Genomic DNA, 23,261 nt, shown 5'->3' on the forward strand with positions numbered 1-23,261 from the left:
GCCTTTGTTTTGGGTAAATTTTACCAACTATGTATTAATATGTGAGGTCAAAGTGATCATCTATGGTTTTGAACGTATAATGAAATTAATAAGTAAAAGCAATGAACGAGGGAGAAGAAAAGTGACGCAAGAGATTTTTGGTGACGCGGAAAACCCGTTGTGGGAACAACCGCGGGGGGAGTCGGAATCCCGCCAATAATTTCACTATAATCGAGAGTGATTTGCAAGTAAGGAAGTACAATGTTTTTCTCGTAAACTATGCGGAAGTGAATGCCTTTGCTGCTGCGTATTTTTCTTCTTTTATAGTTGGTTTCCTAGGGTTTCCTCTTTTCAGGGTCCTGCACGCCCGTTGCGAGGTTCCTGGGACGGTTACCTACTTTTAAGGAAACAATTGCTCTGACTTTTTCCTTCTTTGACTGACGTTATTCCTTCATTGAGTGTGCTTATTTGTTTTTAAACTTTGTGGTCTTGATTTTGCCACATCACCAATCCCATCACACTTGCTTTTCTCCATCCAGCGCCTGCCACGTGTCCCATAGAGAAAAGTGCTAATTTTTCCCCAACAATTGCCCCCAAATTCTCGTGCAAGTACACTTGGGCGGGAATTTCTAAACTGACTGAGCCGCCAAAAAACCGTGTGCACGATCTCCCAGGTCTCTTCGGATGATTGCCCATTATCCTTTCAACTTCCTTACCCATTAATCACTTCCCAACCGTCCACCTTTCCTTTTCCCTATAACTTCCTTTACTTTCCCAACTTCCCATTTTCCTTTATTTTCTATCTCTTTCATCTTCCGTCTTTTTCATCCTCTATCTCTCTCATCCTCCATTTTTCACATCCCCATTCCAGGTATCTCACTTTTCTTTTTTGCAATGGCCCGAAAAAATACTCGTTCTTCTAGTTCTTCTATGTCGATTCCCATTTCTGATCCTTCCAGTTTATTTCCTTCTGCTTCTATTCTTGCTCCGACGCACTCGTGCGACTCTACTTTCGAGGCATCTGATATTGCCTTGATAAAAGAGTGGTTTGGTTTTTCTGATGAGGTGGTGGTGCATGTCCCCCTCCCTGGCCAGAGAGCTGATTTCCGTAGGCCGGGATGGACATGCTTCTACTTCTACCCTTTTTTCCTGGGTTTAAGATTTCCTTTCCCGAAATTGATTCAAGACTTCCTCCGTTTGAACAAGCTCGCCGTGTGTCAGGTGGCTCCGTACGCCCGGCGTACGCTGCTCCTCTCTCGTGCTATGAACGATCTATATGACTCAGGGATCAATCTTGGTGATCCGGGTCATCTCTTTCTTGTGAGGTCCTTGGGCCATGGTCAAGTGACCTTGCGGGTCCGAGAAAATGAGGAGCACTGCATAGTGTTTCCTCCTAAGCCCAATGACACCGGCGGTTCCGTCGCTTTATCTTTGTAGAAATTAATTCTCTTCCTCCTCCAGTTGATTACTTGTACTCTGAGTGGCGATCCACTTCGGTGTATTTAGGATTTCTTCTTTCTCTTGTGTTCTTTGTTTTCTTACTTTCCTTACTTGCTTTTTTGTGCAGGCTTGAACCGTTTAGTGCCTTCACGGACGAGACCGCTTCTCTTACTAAGTGTTTGGTCCGCCTCCCGATCAGAGGTCATTCAACCGCCTATTGGGCCTTATTCCAGGTGGAACACCGCCCGTTGAAGGAGAGGAGGAGGAAGAAGCAACAATGACTGGTAAACTTTTTCCTTTGCATGCTTTCCTGGACTTCTCTATTTCCAGGACCCTGCATAATTTCTGGGGCCTTACTCTTTTCTGTGTCTCTCCAGGATCCTCAGAGACTGTCAGACCCAAGGTTACCCTGCAAATGATCTTAGCCCAGAGAAGGAAGAGGGCTACGGGAGGTGCGCCCAAGCCTGCTTCCAAGAGGAAGGCTGATTCCACCCCGGATGCTGAGGCTGCTCATTCGAAGAAGCCTGCTTCCTCCTCTGAGCCTTCTCCCATCGAGGCTACTCCTCTGGCGTCTCTGCCTCCTGAACTTTCTAGGCCTCCTACTCATGACACCCCCAATGTCCATCCCGCTGAAATGATTTTGAGGCTTCCTGAGGGTTTTGGTCGTTCCAGGGCCCTTGGGCATTGGCCCTATTTGGAGCGGCTGATGCTACCCGGCCCTCGTTCATCTTTGGAGAAAAGGCCCCTGAAGGAGATGGCTGATATGGAGGCTGAGCACGCTTTCGAGGTGGACTTTTGCCCGACTCTGATAGTTACTTTGTTCTCTTGCTCTTTTCTAACGGTGCTTCTCTTTTCTTTTGTTGATCAGTCGCTGCAGATTTCTCTCCTTATCAGGGAGAAGCTTGCTAAGCTTGAGGATGATGTGTGCCTTCTCCAGACGGAGAAAGGGGAGCTTCTTAATTAGCTGGACATGGAGAGGAAGGAGAAAGCCACTCTTAGGGGGGACATCAGCTCGGTCCGTCACAACTTGAAGGAATCTGAGGAGCAGCTCGCCCAGGCCCTGGAAGCTAACAACTCCTTGACTGCTGAAAACAAAATTTTAAAAGAGAAGAAGGCCAATCTCTCCAAGGACAGATCGGTATCTGCTCTTCCTGGGAGATGAAGATCGCCTGTATCAAGGAGTTCAACGAGGGAAAGCATCTATCTTGGGACCTGGAGGAAGAAGAAAGGTTGTTCGCTGAGTCTTTTCCTGAGAAGGTTGATCTGGGGATTCTGTCGGATTTTGAGATTGACGCCCTGGAAGATGATGACTTTTCAGCTGCTGAAGAGGAAGAGGTGCAAGGGGGAACCTGTCCAGATGGAGGCCTGGCTCCTGCGGGAGGCTCCACTGCTCAATCTGCTCCTGAGACTATTCCTACTCCTGATGCAGGGGTGGAACATGTGTTTCTGGATTAATGAGGTTCCTGGACCAGCTTTTTCTTTTGGTTTTTAGTATCCGTTTTCTGGGCCCTGTGTGGCATAAAACTTTGTTAGTTTTTGGATAATTTTCGGTGTGTTTTGGCCTTGCTCATGGGAGCAAGGCGTACTTTGATATTTTGCCGTTTTCAGGCGCTTTAGTTAATATTCTGCCGTTTTCTGGCGTACCTTTATTTTGTCGTGCGTGCACCTTTTTCGTTGTATAATTGCCGGCTTCCGTTGGTTGGAGGCTCTGGGATCTAATTGCCCCTCTGTTTCAGAGGAACCCCGCTTGCACGGATGCTGAGTACTGCAGGAGCCTAGTTCATCCGATCTGTGGGTACTTAGCCATAAATCCGTGCTTCACTGTGTAGGGACATAAAAATTCCACCAGATTAGCTTTCGCAGGCTCCTATCTTCTAGAGCATGCAAATTTTGAAATAAGCTCAAAGCGTATTTGTTGATAAAACTTTAGATTTTTAGACTTTTAAGGCATACTGAAATTTACAATTTGATAACTTTGAAGTCAAAAGTTTTATTTGGAAGCTCATAAAAGGAAATTTAAGGTTCTATTTGAAAAATTGAAGCTCTTAGAAATGAAAAGGACACTTTTGCAAAACCTGGAACCTGGTGGGTCACATTGCATGTCTGGTTGCTGACTACTCTGGTCGCTTTATATGTAATACTTCTTTAGGTGGATGATATTCCATGATCTGGGGACCATTTGCCCTTCCATTGTCATGAGCCTGTAGGCTCCATTTCCGACGATACTTTCCACCTGGTACGGTCCTTCCCAATTGTAGGCGAATTTGCCTGCTTTCTGGTTTTTAGTGTTCTGGAAAACTTTCCTCAGGACCAAGTCTCCTACTTGCAGGGTCCTGACCTTTACATTTTTGTTGTAGCTCCTGGCCACTGTCTGCCTGTATGAGGCCATCCTGATTTGGGCGCTGGTTCTGAGCTCATCCACCGTGTCTAGACTGCTTGCCATTTCCACCTGGTTCCGCTCCTCTGTCAGGCATCCGTATCTGTGTGTAGGGACCCTAACCTCTGAAGGAATAACTGCTTCAGCCCCAAACACCAGGCTGAAGGGAGTTTGCCCTGTTGCTACTTTAGGGGTGGTTCTGTCAGCCCACAGGACTAGTGGTAGCTCCTCTGCCCATTTGCCCCCAATTTCTTCCAGCTTCTTTCTCAGGTTCTCCACTATGATTTTATTCTTGGACTCGCTGGCCATTGACCGAGGGTTTCGGGAGTAGATTTCTGCAATGAAATATTCCAACTAGCACAAAATGCTTCTGTCTTATTGCCAATAAACTGGGACCCATTATCGCATATTATTTCAGATGGAATACCAAACCTACAGATGATGTTGCGTTTAATAAAAGATATCACCTGGGCCTCGGTAACCTGGGAAAATGATTCCGCCTCGATCCACTTGGAGAAGTAGTCCGTCATGGCAAGCATGTAGACCTTGTTTCCTGGTGCCTTGGGCAGTGGTCCCACTATGTCCATTCCCCATTTCATAAAGGGCCAGGGAGAAATAACTGGGTGCAGAGGTTCTGCAGGCTGGTGGCTGACTGGTGCATGCCTTTGGCAGGCGTCACACTTTTTTGCGTATTCCATAGCATCCTTGCGCATTGTGGGCCAGAAGTACCCCTGCCTGAGGGCCTTGTTGGAGTGCTCCGCCTTCGCATGGTTTCCACATTCACCACTGTGGATAGCATGCAAAACAGCCTGGGCTTCATCCTTATCCAGGCACCTCAGGTAGGGTCCTGCGTGGGATTTCCTGAACAAGACACCATCAATTAACACAAATCTGGAGGCTCGCATTTTGAAGCTTCTTACCTCTTTTTTGTCTGCTGGAAGTGTGTCATTCTGCAACCACTCGTGATAAGGCTTCCTCCAGTCTACAGCCTCCTCCTGGCTGGCAGTGTTTGTTAACACCTCTTTTTCCTGTAATTGTGGTGAGCCAGCTGTGCCTTCGTTGCCTTGCTCTGCTTTTGATATTGCAGGTTCTAGTACGTGGACGATAGGTACGGTGGTGACTGTACCTGCCTTGAATGTTGCCCCCAGGGCGGCTAGGGCGTCAGCCTCCACGTTCTGGTCCCTGGGGATTTGCTTGATGTTGAAGGTCTGGAACCTGAGTTTTAATGCTTGCGCTATTTCCAGGTAGGCCATCATAGTGGGGTCCCTGGCTGCATAAGTGTTATTTACATGATTCACGATGAGTTGGGAGTCACTGTATACCTGGAGGTGCCTGATTTTTAGATCTAGAGCCAGCTGCAGACCCAGGATCAAGGCCTCGTATTCTGCCTCGTTATTGGTAGCTTTGAATTCGCACCGAACTGCCTGGACCAGCTGGTCCCCTTGAGGTGACTTAAGGACCAGACCAACTCCTGCTCCTTTCATATTTGAGGCTCCATCCACATTCAGCTCCCATACTTGCTCTCCTTTATCCTCCTCCAGAGTGAGGATTTCCTTCTCAGCCTGCATCTGGAGGGAGGGGGAAAAGTCGGAGACAAAGTCCGCCAGAGCCTGGGACTTGATTGCTGTCCGAGGTTCGAATTTCAGATCGTAGCCACTCAGATGTATGGACCATTTAGCCATTCTTCCTGATAACTCTGGTTTCCTCATTATAGTCTTAAGAGGGTAGTTAGTTATCACAGATATAGTATGGGATTCAAAATAAGGTCGCAATTTATAGGAGGCTGTCACCAGCGCAAGTACAAGTTTTTCGAGTGAGGTGTACCTGGTCTCTGCAGGTAGCAGAGACTTACTGACATAGTATACTGGATGCTGCATTCCTTCTTGCTCTCGAACTAACACTGCACTGACAGCCACCTCCGTCACTGAGAGGTACAAAGACAAGGGCTCTCCGTGTTCTGGTTTTGATAGGAGTGGTGGAGTGCTCAAATATCTTTTCAGCTCGTTGAGTGCTGCCTCATGTTCCTCCGTCCACTCGAACTTCTGGCTCTTCCTTAGGATGTCATAGAACAACCTGCACCTGTCTGAGGACCTTGCTATGAATCTGTTCGGCAGCTACCTACCCGTCCGTCGACGCTGCACGTCCTTCGGCTTTTGAGGTGACTCTAGCTGGAGTATGGCTTTGATTTGATCGGTGCTGGCTTCTATCCCCCTCTGCGTGACCATATATCCCAGGAACTTCCCACTGGAGACTCCGAAAGTGCACTTCGAGGGATTCAGCTTCATTTCATATTTTTCTCGAGTCTTTGAAAGTGTCACGGATGTTCAACGTCTTTGGGCGACTTGCTTTGATTTCACCACCATGTCGTCGATGTATACCTCCATGGTTCGGCCTATTTGCTCTTTGAACATAGTGTTTACCAGCCGTTGGTAGGTGGAACCTGCATTCTTTAGACCAAAGGGCATCACGTTATAACAATAGATACCTCGTTCTGACCTGAATGCCGTTTTCTCTTGATCATCAGGGTGCATCTTGATCTGGTTGTAGCCACTCCAAGCATCCAGGAATGTGAGCATTTCATGGCCTGCTGTGGCATCCACCATAGCGTCTATGTGTGGCAGCGGGAACGGGTCCTTAGGGCAAGCTTTGTTTAGATCCGTAAAATCGACACAAACCCTCCACTTGCCATTCTTTTTCGGAACTACCACCACATTAGATAGCCATTCCGGGTATTTTACTTCCCCGATTTTTCCAAAGAAAGAGGTTGTCTACCTCCTGGTTTATGACTGGTTCCTCTCTGGAGCAATCTTCCTCCTCTTCTGCTGGATAGGCTTATAGCTTGGATCCACACTCAGCTTGTGTGTTATGATACTTGGATCTATACCTACCATGTCATTGTGGGACCAGGCAAAGCAATCCATGTTAGCTCTCAATAATTGAACAAGTTCCTGACGGACTTTACCTGTGCATTCTGACCCGATGAGTATGGTTCGTTCAGTCGCGCTCATCCAGCCGACCTCGTCTAGCTCGCCCGAGGTGGCTCGACGTATTCTCCGGATGCTCGGCTCTGTAATTTGCTATCTTTGGCGGTCCTGGCTGTTGATTTTAGGGCTATCTTGTAGCAATTCTTGGCTTCCTCCTGATCCCCACGTATTTCTTGCACTCCCCAAGGCGTTGGGAATTTCAGGCATTGGTGGTAAGTCGAAGGTACCGCCTTCATTTCGTGGATCCAGGGCCTCTTTTGTTGCCAAATCCTTCTCGCTGAACCCCATGACCTTCAGTGTTTCCAGCATAATCAGGTTGACGGAGCTACCTGTGTCCACCAGGATCTTCCGTACCTCGCAGTTTCCTATGGGGAGGGTGATGATCAGGGCGTCGTGATGTTGTTCTGGAGCATTTTGTGCATCTGTTTCATCAAAGGTGACTGCAGGGAGGTCCTGGCGGCTGACTCTGCAGGAAAACTCTGGCTTATCTCCTTTGGTTTGCGTGGCGTGTCTTTTGGCTGCTGAATAGGTCAGGCCGCACAATTCCGAGCCTCCTGTAATAACATTTACAATTCTAGTGCACACAGGTGGAGGAGTAGGCAGAACCTGGTTAGTGGAATGAACTTTGGTGGAGCCTCCTGGCAATAGGTGGTCCAGGTTTCCTCGATCGTACTGGAATTTAACCTCCTTTCTCAAGGTGTAGCATTCGTCGGTGTCGTGGCCGATGTCGTCATGGTATTCGCACCTTTTACTGGAGTCTCTTTTATCGTTAGGACGTTCGTCAGTCCGCTTCCTGGGCCATCTGACTCCTCGGATTTCCTTTAGGGCCTTGAGTACACCTGCAAGATTGGTTGAGAATTTATACTCACTTACTTTCGGAGGTGGCTCTGAGTTGTTTTTCCCTCCTGGGCCCTCTGATACTTTATTCACAGGTTTACTGTAGGGTCTGGCTCTTTCATTCTGCTTCTCTACAGGTGCCTTTCTGGATGTAGGATCTACGCCATAAGTTGCTCTCCTGGGCTCTGCATCTTCTTCCAGCCGCATGACCGCAATTGCCTTTTCTTGCACCTCCTCGAAGGTAGTGCATGGGTACTTGGTCAGATCTTTATATAAGTCCGAGTCCTGGTGCAGCCCTCGTCGGAAAGCTTGTATGGCGGTGGCTATGTCGCACCGGGGGATTGCCACCTTCTCCCTGTTGAACCTGTTCAGAAAATCTCTGGTAGTCTCTTCAGGTCCCTGCACTATCCGATATAGGTCATTTGGTTTGTTTTTTCGGTTTTGCATTCTTTGCCGGCAAATCTTTGGTGGAAGGCATTGACTAGGTCGGCAAAGCAGGTTATGCTCCTGTTGGGCAGGCTGACGAACCATTGCAAGGCAGCTCCAGATAAGGTGGACCCAAATCCTTTACACATACAGGCCTCTTTCAAGGAGCCTGTCGCGGTGGTTACCATCATCTTTTGCTTGTAGTGGTTGATATGGTCAAGAGGATCCGTGGTTCCGTCGTAGAGCGTCATTCTTTGGCGTACGCATCCTTTCGGGACGCCGACAAGGGCTATCTCATCCACGAAAGGGGAGTCTGCGTAGCTGTCTCGTGTTACCTTCTCCAGAGGTCGTGCTACGCCCGGAATCCTGTACATCAGGTCCCTCAATTCCTGGTATTGCTGCTCCAGCAGGCTGCCTGTTCCTGCAAGAGGGTTAGGGACAGGCGGATAAGAGCCACCAGACATACCTCCCGGCCCGGAGTTCTCTCCGGGAAATTGTACCGGGTGACTTGCCAAGGGTGTTGCGTGGACGATGGTCCCTGGTTGCCATTCTGGTGCCTGCTGAGAAGAGGCTCCTCCCACCCAGGTTCCTCCAGGGAAGTACCCGCTTGCTGGATTCGTTACGCCGGTGCTGGGTCCTGGATTCCATCCTGCCACCTGCTGGATGGGGGTTCCTGCAAAAGATTGCAAGTTAGTCCCTGGCTGACTGCTAGACAAAACACTACCTGGTGTTGGCTGCAAGCTAGACGGTCGATCAAAAGACAGGAATCCCAATCCGCTAGGCTCGATGGCTCCTCTAGGTGGTACTCCTTCAAGATCCAGTCTGGTGACCAACTCCGATGGAATCGCTGGGACCGCGTTGGTAGCCGAACCGGGGCCTCGAAGGTGGAGGCGACGGGTGACGGGGTCCGGTTCTTGTTGCGATCTGGTTCCTGAGGTCTTGGTTGTCCCTCCTCAGGCTTTCGATGGCTCGATGCAGGGTATCCATTCCTTCCAACACCACTCGCATTGGATCTGGTGATGAGGCTCCTGACTTTTTTAGGACTCCTCCTGATGCAGTCTCCTGAATCTGGGTCCTGCTGGGGCTGCTTTCCCTGCTAGATCTCGTAACAACGGGTGCTGCCGATGCCTTAGGCGCTTGGGGTGGCTTGAAAGGCGGTGGCATGGCTCTCGGGGAGGTTGACCAGGGGCCATCCGGCTGGCCGTTCTTGACGGAGCGATGGATCGATCCCGTGCTTGCTGGAAGAGGTCTTGCTCCAGAGGATTGAGAGGATACCCCCTGGGTGCTAGACGAACTCGCGCTGGATCCAGACATGATGACGGACGAATTGCTTAATTTTGACTTTATGAGAAATTGATCACTAGGGCCCCACGGTGGGCGCCAAATTGTTTTGGGTAAATTTTACCAACTATGTATTAATATGTGAGGTCAAAGTGATCATCTATGGTTTTGAACGTATAATGAAATTAATAAGTAAAAGCAATGAACGAGGGAGAAGAAAAGTGACGCAAGAGATTTTTGGTGACGCGGAAAACCCGTTGTGGGAACAACCGCGGGGGGAGTCGGAATCCCGCCAATAATTTCACTATAATCGAGAGTGATTTGCAAGTAAGGAAGTACAATGTTTTTCTCGTAAACTATGCGGAAGTGAATGCCTTTGCTGCTGCGTATTTTTCTTCTTTTATAGTTGGCTTCCTAGGGTTTCCTCTTTTCAGGGTCCTGCACGCCCGTTGCGAGGTTCCTGGGACGGTTACCTACTTTTAAGGAAACAATTGCTCTGACTTTTTCCTTCTTTGACTGACGTTATTCCTTCATTGAGTGTGCTTATTTGTTTTTAAACTTTGTGGTCTTGATTTTGCCACATCACCAATCCCATCACACTTGCTTTTCTCCATCCAGCGCCTGCCACGTGTCCCATAGAGAAAAGTGCTAATTTTTCCCCAACAGCCTTCTATTTCCTTTGATCTAGTGGCTGAGATTTTCCAAACTCACAACTCACTGTAAGAACCAAACTCACGAGATCCCGCCTCTATATATATATATGAGTCGTTTGGTTCGCTATAGGAAGATAGAATTCCCGGGAAGATTAAATTCATACGAACTTCAAAATCACATGAATTGTGTAAATGTTGTTTGGTTGAATGTGGGAACTTCAGTTCATGTGGGAACTCCCACTTACCTAGGGGGGCTAGGTAAGTGACTTCCTCCATTATGTAGGAATTGGAGTTCCATAGAAAGTTCTACTTCCTATGAATTGAGCAACCAAACAAGACTCCATTTAGCCACTTCCCATGATTTTCCAATTCCCATGCTTTTAAAAGGCAACCAAACAACCCCTATATATATATATATATATATATATATATATATATATATATATATATATATATATATATATAGAGAGAGAGAGAGAGAGAGAGAGAGAGAGAGAGAGAGAGAGTCGGGATCCGATGAGAACTCCTAAATATTTGAGGATTGAGTAACGAATAAAATATCACACTATATAGAAAACAATATCACAAGAGAAATTGACAAACAAAACCCCGTAAAACTCCCAAAATCAGTCGTTTGTTTCTCTCTCTAAAAAATTTACCAAAATCAATCAAAAGATTTCAAACAAAATCCTCTCTGGAATCTGGCTGAAAATCCGCAAAAAACTAAAATTTCAAAGACGATTTCAACTTCAACCTTTCTAGATTAATTCGTTCACTACAATTGAATTATATAACTAGATTTTTCTCCAAAATCATACAGGTAAACATTCGTTTTTTGTTTTGTTTTTTAAATCCTGCGATTTTAGTAACTTATATACTATTAAATTGATTATTGATTATGCATGTTGATTTTGTTCGAAATTATTGAATGTAAGTTGGATTAGATGAACATAATAGGATTAAATCAAAAATATCGAACTAATTGCGATTGATTTGTGGTGCTTTCATGTTCTTGCTTTAAATTGCGTTTTGATCCGAATTCAGGTGATGATCTTGTTCGATGATGATCGGAACTTAACGATGATGATCTTCTTCGATTCGCCGATGTCGCTAGTCAACTCGCTGATGCCACCGGTGTTGTCATTTGCAAGTTTTTTAGGAACAAATTCGATATCGTTGATAAAGATGATCTTAGTGAGTTTTCTCATTGACGCTGTTGATTTCAAGCAATTTAATTTTACATATTGTTATTATTAAGCTTCAGTTCATCGGCTCCTTTTGATTTAGAGTATATTGCGTTTTTTGAGGAACAAATTGAATCTTGGATATGGTTGAATTCAGGCAATTTACTTCTTAATATCTGCTGATTGAAGTTCAATTCGAATTAATTAATTGTTCGTTCGGGTTTAATTTTGTTTATTCTATAGAATGTAACTGAGTGTGTGACTGTGTGAGGCATTTTTACTAGTAATGTTCGGAGTATGTGTTTTCGTCGCAAATTAACTGTAATTTATGTTTTGTGTTTGTTAGTTCAATGCCTCAACGTAGCTATCAGTTATACGTTTAGTTCACTGAGCTCGAAGTTAAGTTAGTTTTCTCACTTCGGCTGTCGAATTCAAGCAATTTAATCTCTCTGATCAGGAGTATAGCTGCAACTGTGTATGTGTGAAGAAATTTGGCTAGCGTGCCTTTAGGTCGCAGTTTAAAGTTGGCGTTTGATTTGTTTGTTAGATCGGTTTAGTGTTTAGTTGTTTGATTAGTTAGAGGAGCTAACTTATGGATTAAGATTTCAGATATTTTTAGCTGTTTAATTGAGAAGATTTTGATAGTTTTTTTATCTATAGGGTGTGATGTTTGTGTAATGTTAGGTGGTGTAGATTTGTTGAAACTAACTGTACTTTGATTTGTGTAGACCTGAGTTAAGGAAGAACTCTCTTGTACGCCAATCTCGGTACCTTATTTAGTGGGTAGATGGCGTGATGAGTAATAGTTTTAACAAAAGACTTAGTGGTGGGGGTGGATTACCACTCTTGAAGAAAGTGATCTGACTTACTGTGTCAAGAATAGTAGGATTTCACTTTTGACGTTCGATCAAATATGGTTGGCGTGCTGGCTGCCAAGGGTCCATCAGTTTTCTCTGGTTTTATGAGTTTTACTTATTTTTTGCCAAGCATGAGAGAATCCTATCTAAGTCGGTAGTTCTAGGAATTATTTGAATGGTGATGTTCATCATTTCATTGCTAATATATTTTTCTGATCATCTTGACCAATTTTGTGATAACGTGAAACAATATCAGAAGCATTAAAATAAAATACCACAAGTCCTTAGAAACAATATCACAATTTTGTTATTAATGTGTTAAACTTACTATTGACATTATGTTTTTGTTCTTTGTTTTTTTTTTTTTTTGTTTTTTTTTTTTTTTTTTTTTTTGCAGATTTCTTCACTTGCGGATGTTGACTAAGAGCTTGTGTGCATGCTGAGAAAGTCTATATTATATCATCAACTTTGCAAAATCGTCTTTTTTTACTCATTATAGTCCCATATACAAATTCTTTTATGCTTAGATATAATTCCAAATGTCAACAATTTTGTATTCTTTCTCCATTTTTGGTTAACAATATCATAAAACCTCGGAATCAATAATATAGTGTTACCAAGATTTGCCTTTTGTATTTTACAATATCACACATTATTGTAAACAATATCACACTTCATTTGAAACAATATCACCATTCTTCTAAAACAATATCATCACATGACGCTTAATTGTAGACAATACCCCTTGTGTGATATTGTTATATAATATCACATGTACTTATAAACAATATCATTCTGTATACAAAACAATATCACGGTTAAAAGTATTTTAAAAGGAGTGTCCAATTTTGTGCTACTGTAAAACAATACCACAACCAGGTAAATAAAATAGCACAAGTCATTAGAAACAATATCACACTGTATGTAAAACAATATCACACTATATACAAAACAATATTGAAGTAAAAAGGATTTTTAAATCACTATCCACTTTTGTTATATGAGAAACAATATCACAACCATAAAAGTAAAATATGACATGATATTTGAAACAATATCACACTTTACCAAGAATTATATCAGAGCCAAAAGGAATTGTTTAGCCATAACTACTTTTGTAATCTTGAGATACAATATTCACCTACACCAGAAATAATTGAGGATTGAGTAACGAATGAAATAAAGAAGATATGTAATTGACAGTTCTTGAAAAGATATGCTGCTTCTTAGAGGAGCTATCACATGTAAAGCTCACTGAATTCACTTCCTCGGTTCTTACAGAAAAGATATACTGCTTCTTAGAGGAGCTATCAGAGTCAGAAGAAGATGAATTGGTTGTACTATCCATGTCGTAAAGGAGATTATCCGTCATTGTTGGCAGCTGCTTTTTCTCTATTTATGGACCTGAATATGACCACCTCCTCATCCTTGTCAGGCTTACAACCTGTGATAAGCAAGAGTCATTAATTATCTTATCTGATTTCATCATTTATGCTAGTGTCTAACTCACAGGTACATATACTTCAGTATTTAACATGATGTCAACCAATTTAGCTTGTAAAGTCGTGAAGTTCATGACTTAGTAGAACTCTAAACTGGTAAATTCAAGAAAGAATATTCAGGTCATATATTTGGCTTCCTAATTCCTATTAGCCTCACAAATAGTCTCATTATCTGTGTTTGAATAATATGTTGTCTGACGATTATCGAGTTTTTGCTACATACTCATCAGTATTTGATCCTGCATAAACAATGATGAAAAAACATTCACCATCGTACAGTCGCGGAATTTGATACAATATACAGCCACATTATCCTCAAAAGTAAATCCATAAGAAGTTACACAACTAATAACTTCTAAAAAGAAAGTAAAATGAGCTTGTCTTACAATAACTCATAATATGTGATACTTTAGCAGCAAATATGTGATACTTTAGCAGCAAATATGTGATATTTATAAGATGCCAAATAATTTAGAACCTAAATTGGCTAAATTTATACTACTACTAGCTAACAGTAAAGAGTAACAATGTAAAACAGATGTAAATCAATCTGACACAAATTTAAAAACATTTGAAACAAGATACTACACATGTAAATTAGGTTTACATGACAGAAAAACTCGAACAAAGTGAAATAATTTAAAATCGCAATCAAATAACAAGACTATGAATCAATCTCATCAAAATTATAAATCGAGAACAAAAAAAATCATAACAACAGATGAATTGAACATAGATCAGAAAAATTTACTGAATATATAACAAATTCGTAACTTGTTCGAATTAAATTAACCTAGATGTATGAGAAAGAAGACAAATAAATCATATGAAATCCTCACAAATTAAACCTAATTTAGGAAAAAGAGATACAAAGCATTGAAATCGCGTGAGTAGCTACAAAATCATAACAAACGCAGTAAGATGACTAGTAATTGCAAACATATGTAGCGAAAACAACAATCACATGAAAATAAAAGTGAAATTAAAAATTAAAGATAAAGTAGATGTACCTGACATTGCGATTTTGATTGAAAGAGTATGATCGTTGATAAGAAATAGAAGAACGACAAATGATTGAGCTGAGATTGAATTTGAAACAAAGAAATCACGAAAGCATGAAAATTAGGGATTGCGTCGAAGAAGATAGAAGGTAGAGAGAGAAAGGCTTTGGGCGAGAATGAATGAATTAGGTTTATTACGATGGAATAAGGAGTACATATGCGCGCCCGCGAAATTACCATATTACCCTTATTATCCGCACTAAATCATGGACGTTGGATATCTTAGATCTGACAGCTAGTATTAATCCTCAATCCTCAAATATATGAGTCATACTCACATGATCTCATTCATATATATATATATATATATATATATATATATATATATATATATATATATATATATATATATATATATATATATATATAGGGTCGAGATCCGGTGAGAACCGCTAACATAATGAGAACTGTGAGAACCACCCTTAGACAAATAAAGGGATTAGATCAGACCATATTTTACGTCCAAACCCCCACACTCTCTGCCATCTAACCAAATTAATTTATTTCTCCAAGTTTTTTTTTCCCTCCCCGATCAGCAATCTTCTTCCTCGAATTGAAGACAAGCTTCAATATTTTGTTGCTTCGTTCATCAATGGAGACGCAAATCGTACCATCTTTCATCTATGCTGTAAATTCGTTGAGGTTTGTTTAACTTCTCATTAATTTCCCAGAAATTCGATTTTATTTGTCGGGAATTTGTTAATTTGTCAACAAATTATAGTTGAATTGTTGATTCGAGTTTATATATATACATATAATTGGGATACATAATTAAAATTGTTGACTTATGCTTGTGAAATTAGGGTTTTTTGTTCATGAAATTGGTAAATTTACAGCATGAAGTTGTTAAATTAGGGTTGGGGGAAGTTGAGAAATTGCCTCAATTGGTTAAAATCATGAAATTGGGAATCTATTTCGTGAATTAGGTTGGCTCTATTGGGAATGAAATTTTTTGATTGATAACATTTATCATTCTACAGATTAAAAGTGTGTCATTTCATTGAATGATTTTAGCATGTGCTTATACAGGTTTCATTTGTTCCATTTGTTGGTTGAATTTGATGATGGTAACCGCAACTGTTGTAAACGACTTGCAGGGTACAGCCAAATAAAGCGGCAATCACAAGTAGGCTATAACAATGGTCTGGAAGAGCTTTTTCATACACTGGTAATATCCATTCATCCTTATGATTTTTTTTTCTGATTATAGTTCTTTTGGATTGCCAAGTTTAAGATATGGAGTATTACACTATAGCTTTTGATTCACATATTAAATTCTGATTGTGGCGTAAATCCACCCTTGTATAAAGCACTTTACCGAGTAATTGCATTCAACTGCCTAAGAGTTACATAAGTTTGGATTGAAAAAATGTGTGTTCGAGCATAGGAGCCCGTAGAAACTAAGGATGAGTCACTTGTCGGCAATGTGGTTGGTTCTAGTTATCAGGCGATTGAAAATTCTGTTCTTGAGAACCTTAATAAGGCTACTCAGAAGCAGAAATAAGATGTCTCAAAAGCATCCAATTTATTGTTGAAGGTGTGTATCATGAAGTATTGTTGAAGGGGTTGCGCTTATCGAGTCTGGATAGTCATATATAGGAGGAAAAATAATAATTTCTAATGCTTAATTTAGCAATTTAATTGTTTTGACACAGGACCCGAAGTTGACATATTTCATGCACATACAATGTTATTTCATACACATATAACGTCTTTTCATGCACGTTTAAGGAAAGTATTAAGGAACTTGATAAATAATGTGATTAATTGACATAGTAATGTAATTGTTTTGGGGGACGGGATTAAAATTAGGGGAATAGTGTCCTAAAATTTTTGGGCGAGAAACAGTTTAGGCCGCCTAATACAACCCTAACTCCTTTCTCTTTATCATTTGAACGACCGCAAGACCAAAAGACGCCGTAGAGGGGTAGAGTGAACCCTTTTTAAGGCGACGAGTATAAAACTAAGGAATGCACATATATTGCGTTTTCATGAATGCACAAAGTTATTTAATATAATGCACGTATATTGCTTTGTACAAGTCAGTTGAAAATAAGTGAAAGTAACGCATTTGCTAACACAAAGACTACCCTATGCTTTTTCATCAAGATGATTTTGTTATAGTATGATTCATTTACACATCAAAAAAATTTCTTCCAGATTGTGCTTCCAATGATGGTTGATTTGGTAAATGGAAAAGTAGACAATGAAATGCTTGTTCTTGTCAACATTTTGTTTTTAATGCGTGGCTCGAACCATTCATTCTGGTTATATAGAACACGTGTTGTGCATCCCTTATTTTGCATGCAACCGTGAATTAAGCCTACTTGCTACATTTGTCTATTAATACTATTTTGAAGTTGCTTCATTATGCACGGCTATATTATTGGTTATGAAGCTAATGCGACATTGAAGCATTTTTTTTTGCTAATTGGATTTCGGATGGATGATCCCTCATAGAGTAGATGAGTATGGTATTTCGTAAATTGGATGCTATGACTACCTTACGAAAAGATGTATGTGTAACGGTTTGGGCGTGTTTTGTGTACATATCTTTTTGTAGGCGTTGGGTGATTTGTAAGATCTTTTGCTTCCGGGATAACAAGAGTTGTATATCTGAAAAAATAATTCTTTGAAAAATAAGTTTTTGCTTCTGCCATAGGATAGAAATGATCCCCATTTTGTTCTTATTTTAATGTCTGAGACTAATATTATGCTTAGTTAATTGATTTTCTGCATCTTCTATGATTCCGACATTTAATAAAAGGTGTATTATTGAGTACACCATATTATTTTTGTAGTGGCAATCTTGCAGGGTGCGATTATTATGAGCTGTGTTATGCGCTTTTGCTTATGATGACTCTTAATTTGTAAATGTCTAATAATGTAGTTTATTTTGTGCTAGTCTTTTGATTTTTTTGATGCTGACTCTTCTTCAGCTGGCTCTTGGAAACATGTTGATTGATATGTGTTGTTTTATGTTTGGATAGTTCAGAGTTTCTTTTTGGCAAAGTTGGTAGACTCTGAATATGTTCTCGTGAGTCAGATATGTGATTGCCTTGTGCTTTTGAGCAGTATAGCTACTTATTTTCATAATTGGATGGAGAAGGCTAGATATTTGGTTAGGTAACAAGTGAATCAAAATATTAGATTGCACAATTATCCAATTTACGATTTTTGAGTCCAATCTTATACAATATTTAATCATAAGGGTTATACATGTGGGAGTTTCTTCATATCTGTGTCTTTAATATTGGTGTCAAATGTATTTGTGTCTCCTAAACTTCGAGGTCTACCAATATTTAACATCGTGCTATTAAGAGTCTATTTATATGTAATAATAGTGTCCTAAAATTTAGGACCGGAAAGGGTTTAGGGTTGGACATGGATCCGCCTAATCCAACCCTAAGCCATTTCCCTTATTATCATTCGAATGACCGCAAGATCAAAAGACACCCTATAGGGGCAGAGTGAACCCCTTTTTAGAGGGACGGGTATAAAACTAGAGAATGCATATATATTGCTTTTTCATGCATGTACAAGGTTGTTTAATGCACATATATTTATATTTCATGCATGTACAAGGTTGTTTAATGCACATATATTGTTATTTCATGCATGTACAAGGTTGTTTAATTCACATATATTGCTTTTTCATGCATGTACAAGGTTGTTTAATGCACATATATTGTTATTTCATGCATGTACAAGGTTGTTTAATGCACATATATTGTTATTTCATGCATGTACAAGATTGTTTAATTCATAGTTGTATAATTTTAGGGGACGGGTATTCTAAAATTTTTCAGTTTATAATATCTTTGATAGTCATTACCGTTTCTATATTACGAATATTTATATTTTATTTATTTCGGAAGCCAATTAGCTCAAATGGCAGAGCATCGTTCAATGCACAAGATGTGGGTTCAATTCCCATATTGGCTACTATGAAATACTAGTGTTTCTTTTACATTTAGATTTTCAGAGATCGAGCCTCGTAAATTCTAATCATATTTCAAGTAGGGCATGCATGATGCATTTATGGTCATATTTTGTTGCATGTGTGAGGTGAACGAGTGACGAGAACTGATGTATATAAGCTATATATTTTTGTAATAGTGAGGTGAAATTTTATATATGAGCTACTTTATAATTTAGTGCATCTGTGAGGTGTATTAGTGTATTTGAGCCATATGGTGGTCTTAACCAATTCTTGCTGTATGCCATAGAGTGTGTATGTATATTTTGCCACGCAAGTTTCAATTTACACAACTTCTCTGTCTGTTTACTTTTTTTTTTATTGGTCATGGTCGCTGAGTCTAATTCATCAGCTGTAGTGTGGAGAACCGAAACATTTCAGCAGACCAAAAGTAGTAAACAAGACAAAAACTCATTGCTTCAAGTTATGGGAGTGGTAAACCATTTATGAATTCGAAGCAAAAGAGAGCACCAAAAATAAATGTCGCCTCCAATAGAAATAAATGACGATAAATGTTAGACTGAGACATAGTATATGTGAAAGTTAATTCGTGTGGCAATCAAGATAATTGAGTCTCTAATTGTATTACTTCAAAAAGTCTTAAATTGTATTTAGGCGAAAACTGATGAAGATTTTGATGGTAATTTAGAGCTTTACAAGTACGGCTCAATTTGCGATGATTGTCAAGTGAATCGATTGGGAATAACCTTTGAAGGTTTAGTATTGTTCGATAATGGTCTACTAACTACTTTTTTATACCAATATCGATTGGGAATAACCTTTTGTATTCCTAGCAATCATTTTTTGTACCCTTATAAAGTTGGATTATTAGATTTTGATTTGTACTAATACAATAACTGAAGTTCCGACACCGACATTGTGGCTAATGTACAAATTGGTTATTTTGTGTCTCTGGTGGTTAATATAGTGCAAGTAGTGTGTATTTCTATGCATCTATATGCAGGGAGTATTAGTAATTCACAACCGATATGGGAGTCGAACCCATACCTTGTGCAATGCACAATGCTCTACCATTTGAGCTAACCGGCTTTCAAAACACCATTACCTAAATCATAATATGATCTTTAATTTCATGACACAATTTAATCACACCCCTAAAGGTTCATACAAAAAGGTAAAATAAACTACATTCAGCCATACCACTATCATAACATTCATAAGGTTATTCTATGCATATGTAAAATCAGACGATAACCTCACACAAACAATTTGACAAGACCAGAACACATTGTATATCAAATACGTAAACATAATAAAACTATGGTTCCATATAGCACTAGTAAACTACTGTTATAAAATTGAATAATTCCAATAGTTGACTAATGCAACAAATAAGGAGAGGTTTTCTAATAGTTTACTGCATATAGAGCCCAACTTGCATCTGAAGATCATTATTATATGTAGCTAATTAAAAACTTTTATGTATATGTTCTTTATCATGTTTCTCAACATGCATGCATTTAGAGGAAAAGCATATACTCTTACTCGTATTTAGCTAAATTGATGAAATTATGGAAGAATACAATAACACTGTATTTGCATGATTGACAAATATGATGCCTCAATTGATGAAAATGCAAGAAAGATTCATCATCAAAACTCCCAACTAAGAAATTGTCAAAAAAAAAAAAAAAAAAAAAAGACACCATTACTTTAAACTTGCAAATCACAACTGTATAGTAATAGCTAATTAATTATAAATCGATTCTAATTTTTCGAAATGAAGCTATAGTAACAAATAATAACAAGTTTTAATATAAAATTTAAGTATAAAAATAAAATGATGTCGAATTAAATTAAGTTTGAGAAATTGAAAAACTTAATTAATGATTCAAATTTTAGGATTTTTTCAATTTGAGGTAAACTTTTACTTTAATTTCTATAGATTGTTGTAGACTACCCTAATTATTCCTAAATCAAACAGTAGTAAATAACTAAAAACGCACCTTCAAAAGGAGAAACATTGGTGGCGACACCAGAATCGCGATGGTCGACGTGGTGGAATTGAAGATGAGTGAATTTTGAAAAAGGGGGAAGGACTTGTGAAACGTTTAATGGAAGAGAGAGAAATAGGTAATTGGAAATTTGGAATTGTGGGGTGAGTTTTTAACAATTAAGTCCAAAACACGGAATTAATCTCAGCTCTTAGATCAGAATTCATCAACGGTTGTAAATAGTTCTCATGGTTCTCATTATGTTAGTAGTTCTCACAGGATCCAAAAATATATATATATATATATATATATATATATATATATATATATATATATATATATATATATATAATTAGGATCACATGAGTCCACCCTATCTTTTTGAGTCCGTGAGTCCATGATATAATATCACACGTTATATTAAATAATATCACACTTACGAAGATATCACACGTTATACTAAACAATATCACAAATTTGGAAAAAAAAAACTTTTTGAAAAAAAAAAATTGAAAAAAAAAATCGTCATATTGTTTTGTAATACAATATCACACGTTATGCTAAACAATATCACACATTATACTAAACAATATCACAGCTTTCACTAAAAAAAAAAATTGTTAAAAAAAATTTGAAAAAAAAATTTGAAAAAAAAAATTTCGTGATATTGTTTTGTAATACAATATCACAAGTTATGCTAAACAATATCACATGTTATACTAAACAATATCACAGCTAACACGAAAAAAAAAATTCCCGAAAAAAAATTCTTTCGAAAAAAAAAGTTTCGAAAAAATTTTTTTTTTAAAAAAAAATTTTGAAAAAAAAAATTTTCGAAAAAAAAAAATTTTGAAAAAAAAAATTTCGTGATATTGTTTTGTATAGTGCGTGATATTGTTTTATGGACTCATGGACTCAAATATTTAGGTGGACTCACCGGATCCTACCTCTCTCTCTATATATATATATATATACTATATGGTTATTGTAATGTACTTAATCCATTGTTATTCGTTGAAATTCTTACCTTGGTCAAAAATATGAGAAAAAAAAAATTGAAACATGTAATAATATTTAGTACTAAGAGCGAATGTGTATTTATTTAAGAAACAATATTCAAATTAATTTTTCTAAGAATTTCAAGTACACGTTAATATTTTTAAGTTACTACATTTTACACGGTATAAAAAATTAAACGAAACAATCTTATTACATACGAGGCCTGTGCACTCGGAGTATTATAAGATCATATCATAAGATATTACAAAATGGCCCGTGCATCGCACAGGCATTAATTCTAGTATCTATCTATATTAATAAAGGAAGCTTTTTTCGAGCGATTATAGAAAATCCAACTTTAGTGAAAGACATTTGAGAATCCCATTAAAGGTACCATTCTTATGCTATACAATCACAACCTAACGTAAATCATGTATCAATTATCATAATAGTAAACAATAATAAAGTTAAGAGTTTTACTAGACTTCAACTAACTTTGTAGTGGTATATAAAGAGACTATAATTCACAACAAGCAAATATTAGTGTTTTTCCCCTATTATTCCTTTTCCTTTTCTAGCTTATGTTTAATTGCATTCTTTGTCGTTTATTTTCTTGCAATGTCGATTGAGTATAATAGGACAAATTTTATGATTGGATGCCCACCCTAATTATTATAGGATGTATGTTTGCTATAATTTAGTTATACTAATGCATGCTTTATTTGTTATTCTACAGTTGTTGTAGTTACGGAGGGTCTAGGCATCAAGCAATCATAAAGATTATGAAAAGTCATTTGTTCGTCATGATTGGTAAGATTTTCCTTTTTAGTGGATTTTTTGCTTTTTATCTTTTTGTATGTATAATAGTTTGTGTGTTTTTCTTTTTAATATTGTTCATCTATTATGCTACTCTTTGTTATTACATGCAGTAGTAATTTTTTTTAATCTGACTCATTTGCATAACCAAAAAGATTGGGGAATTTGAATATTTCAGGAGCACAATCAATCGGTCTAAACTATTATCTTTCTCATCACTCTCTGATTAAAGTATGCTTATACACGAGTATACTTCGTAGTCTGTACGTGTGCATATTGTTAGCCATGCTATCGTTTTTGAAATTGTGGTACCTTCGTAGCTCTCTAAATTATGCTTCCATTGGCTTTCTCTTTTGATAATTTCCATATACCGACCATTAAATGTGCTATTTACATTGTTTATTGTATAATTAAGATTTCATGATATGTTTTTATATTTTTGTTAGGATGTGGAGATTATTAGAGAGTATAACGGACGAACGCGATCGAAAGAAGGAGAACTATATTTACAAATTTTCCTAAAAATAAACATAATTTTTAAAGTGCACAATATTATTAATGTGATTATCGATCCTAATATATTATGATAAGTTGTTAAAAAAATGATACTTCTTTTATCTCAATCATTTGTTTGACTTTTTAAGTCTTTCGAAAGGTTGTGTATAAACATTGCGGAATTTTACTATATGTGTCGATGGTACATACCTGTACATATAGACATTTTGATTAGGGAGAAGATGCTTATGACATAAATGGCATGATCTTAGAAAGCTATAATATCCATGAAACATTATTAGTAGTTTCATTAATTAAGTTATTATTAATAATCATAGATGGTAATGAACTAATGAATGGATAGGCGTTTTTGTTATTTGTTAATGACTTTAAACCATATTTCACCACTATATTATTGGACTCACCCTACGATATC

At 38.7% G+C, this 23,261-nt stretch overlaps 1 protein-coding gene across 1 annotated transcript; it reads right to left on the reverse strand.

Moving 5' to 3' along the window:
• Nucleotides 1-6,873: 6,873 nt before the first annotated feature.
• LOC141640252 (uncharacterized) lies at nucleotides 6,874-8,507 on the reverse strand. Its single transcript, XM_074449106.1, has 2 exons — nucleotides 8,146-8,507; nucleotides 6,874-7,981 (listed from the first exon to the last, which is right to left on the reverse strand). The coding sequence occupies exons 1-2, from the start codon at nucleotides 8,505-8,507 to the stop codon at nucleotides 6,874-6,876; spliced, it is 1,470 nt and encodes a 489-aa protein (XP_074305207.1).
• Nucleotides 8,508-23,261: the final 14,754 nt, after the last annotated feature.

Source organism: Silene latifolia, chromosome 2, assembly GCF_048544455.1.
Source record: "Silene latifolia isolate original U9 population chromosome 2, ASM4854445v1, whole genome shotgun sequence".
Lineage (NCBI taxonomy): Eukaryota > Viridiplantae > Streptophyta > Magnoliopsida > Caryophyllales > Caryophyllaceae > Silene > Silene latifolia.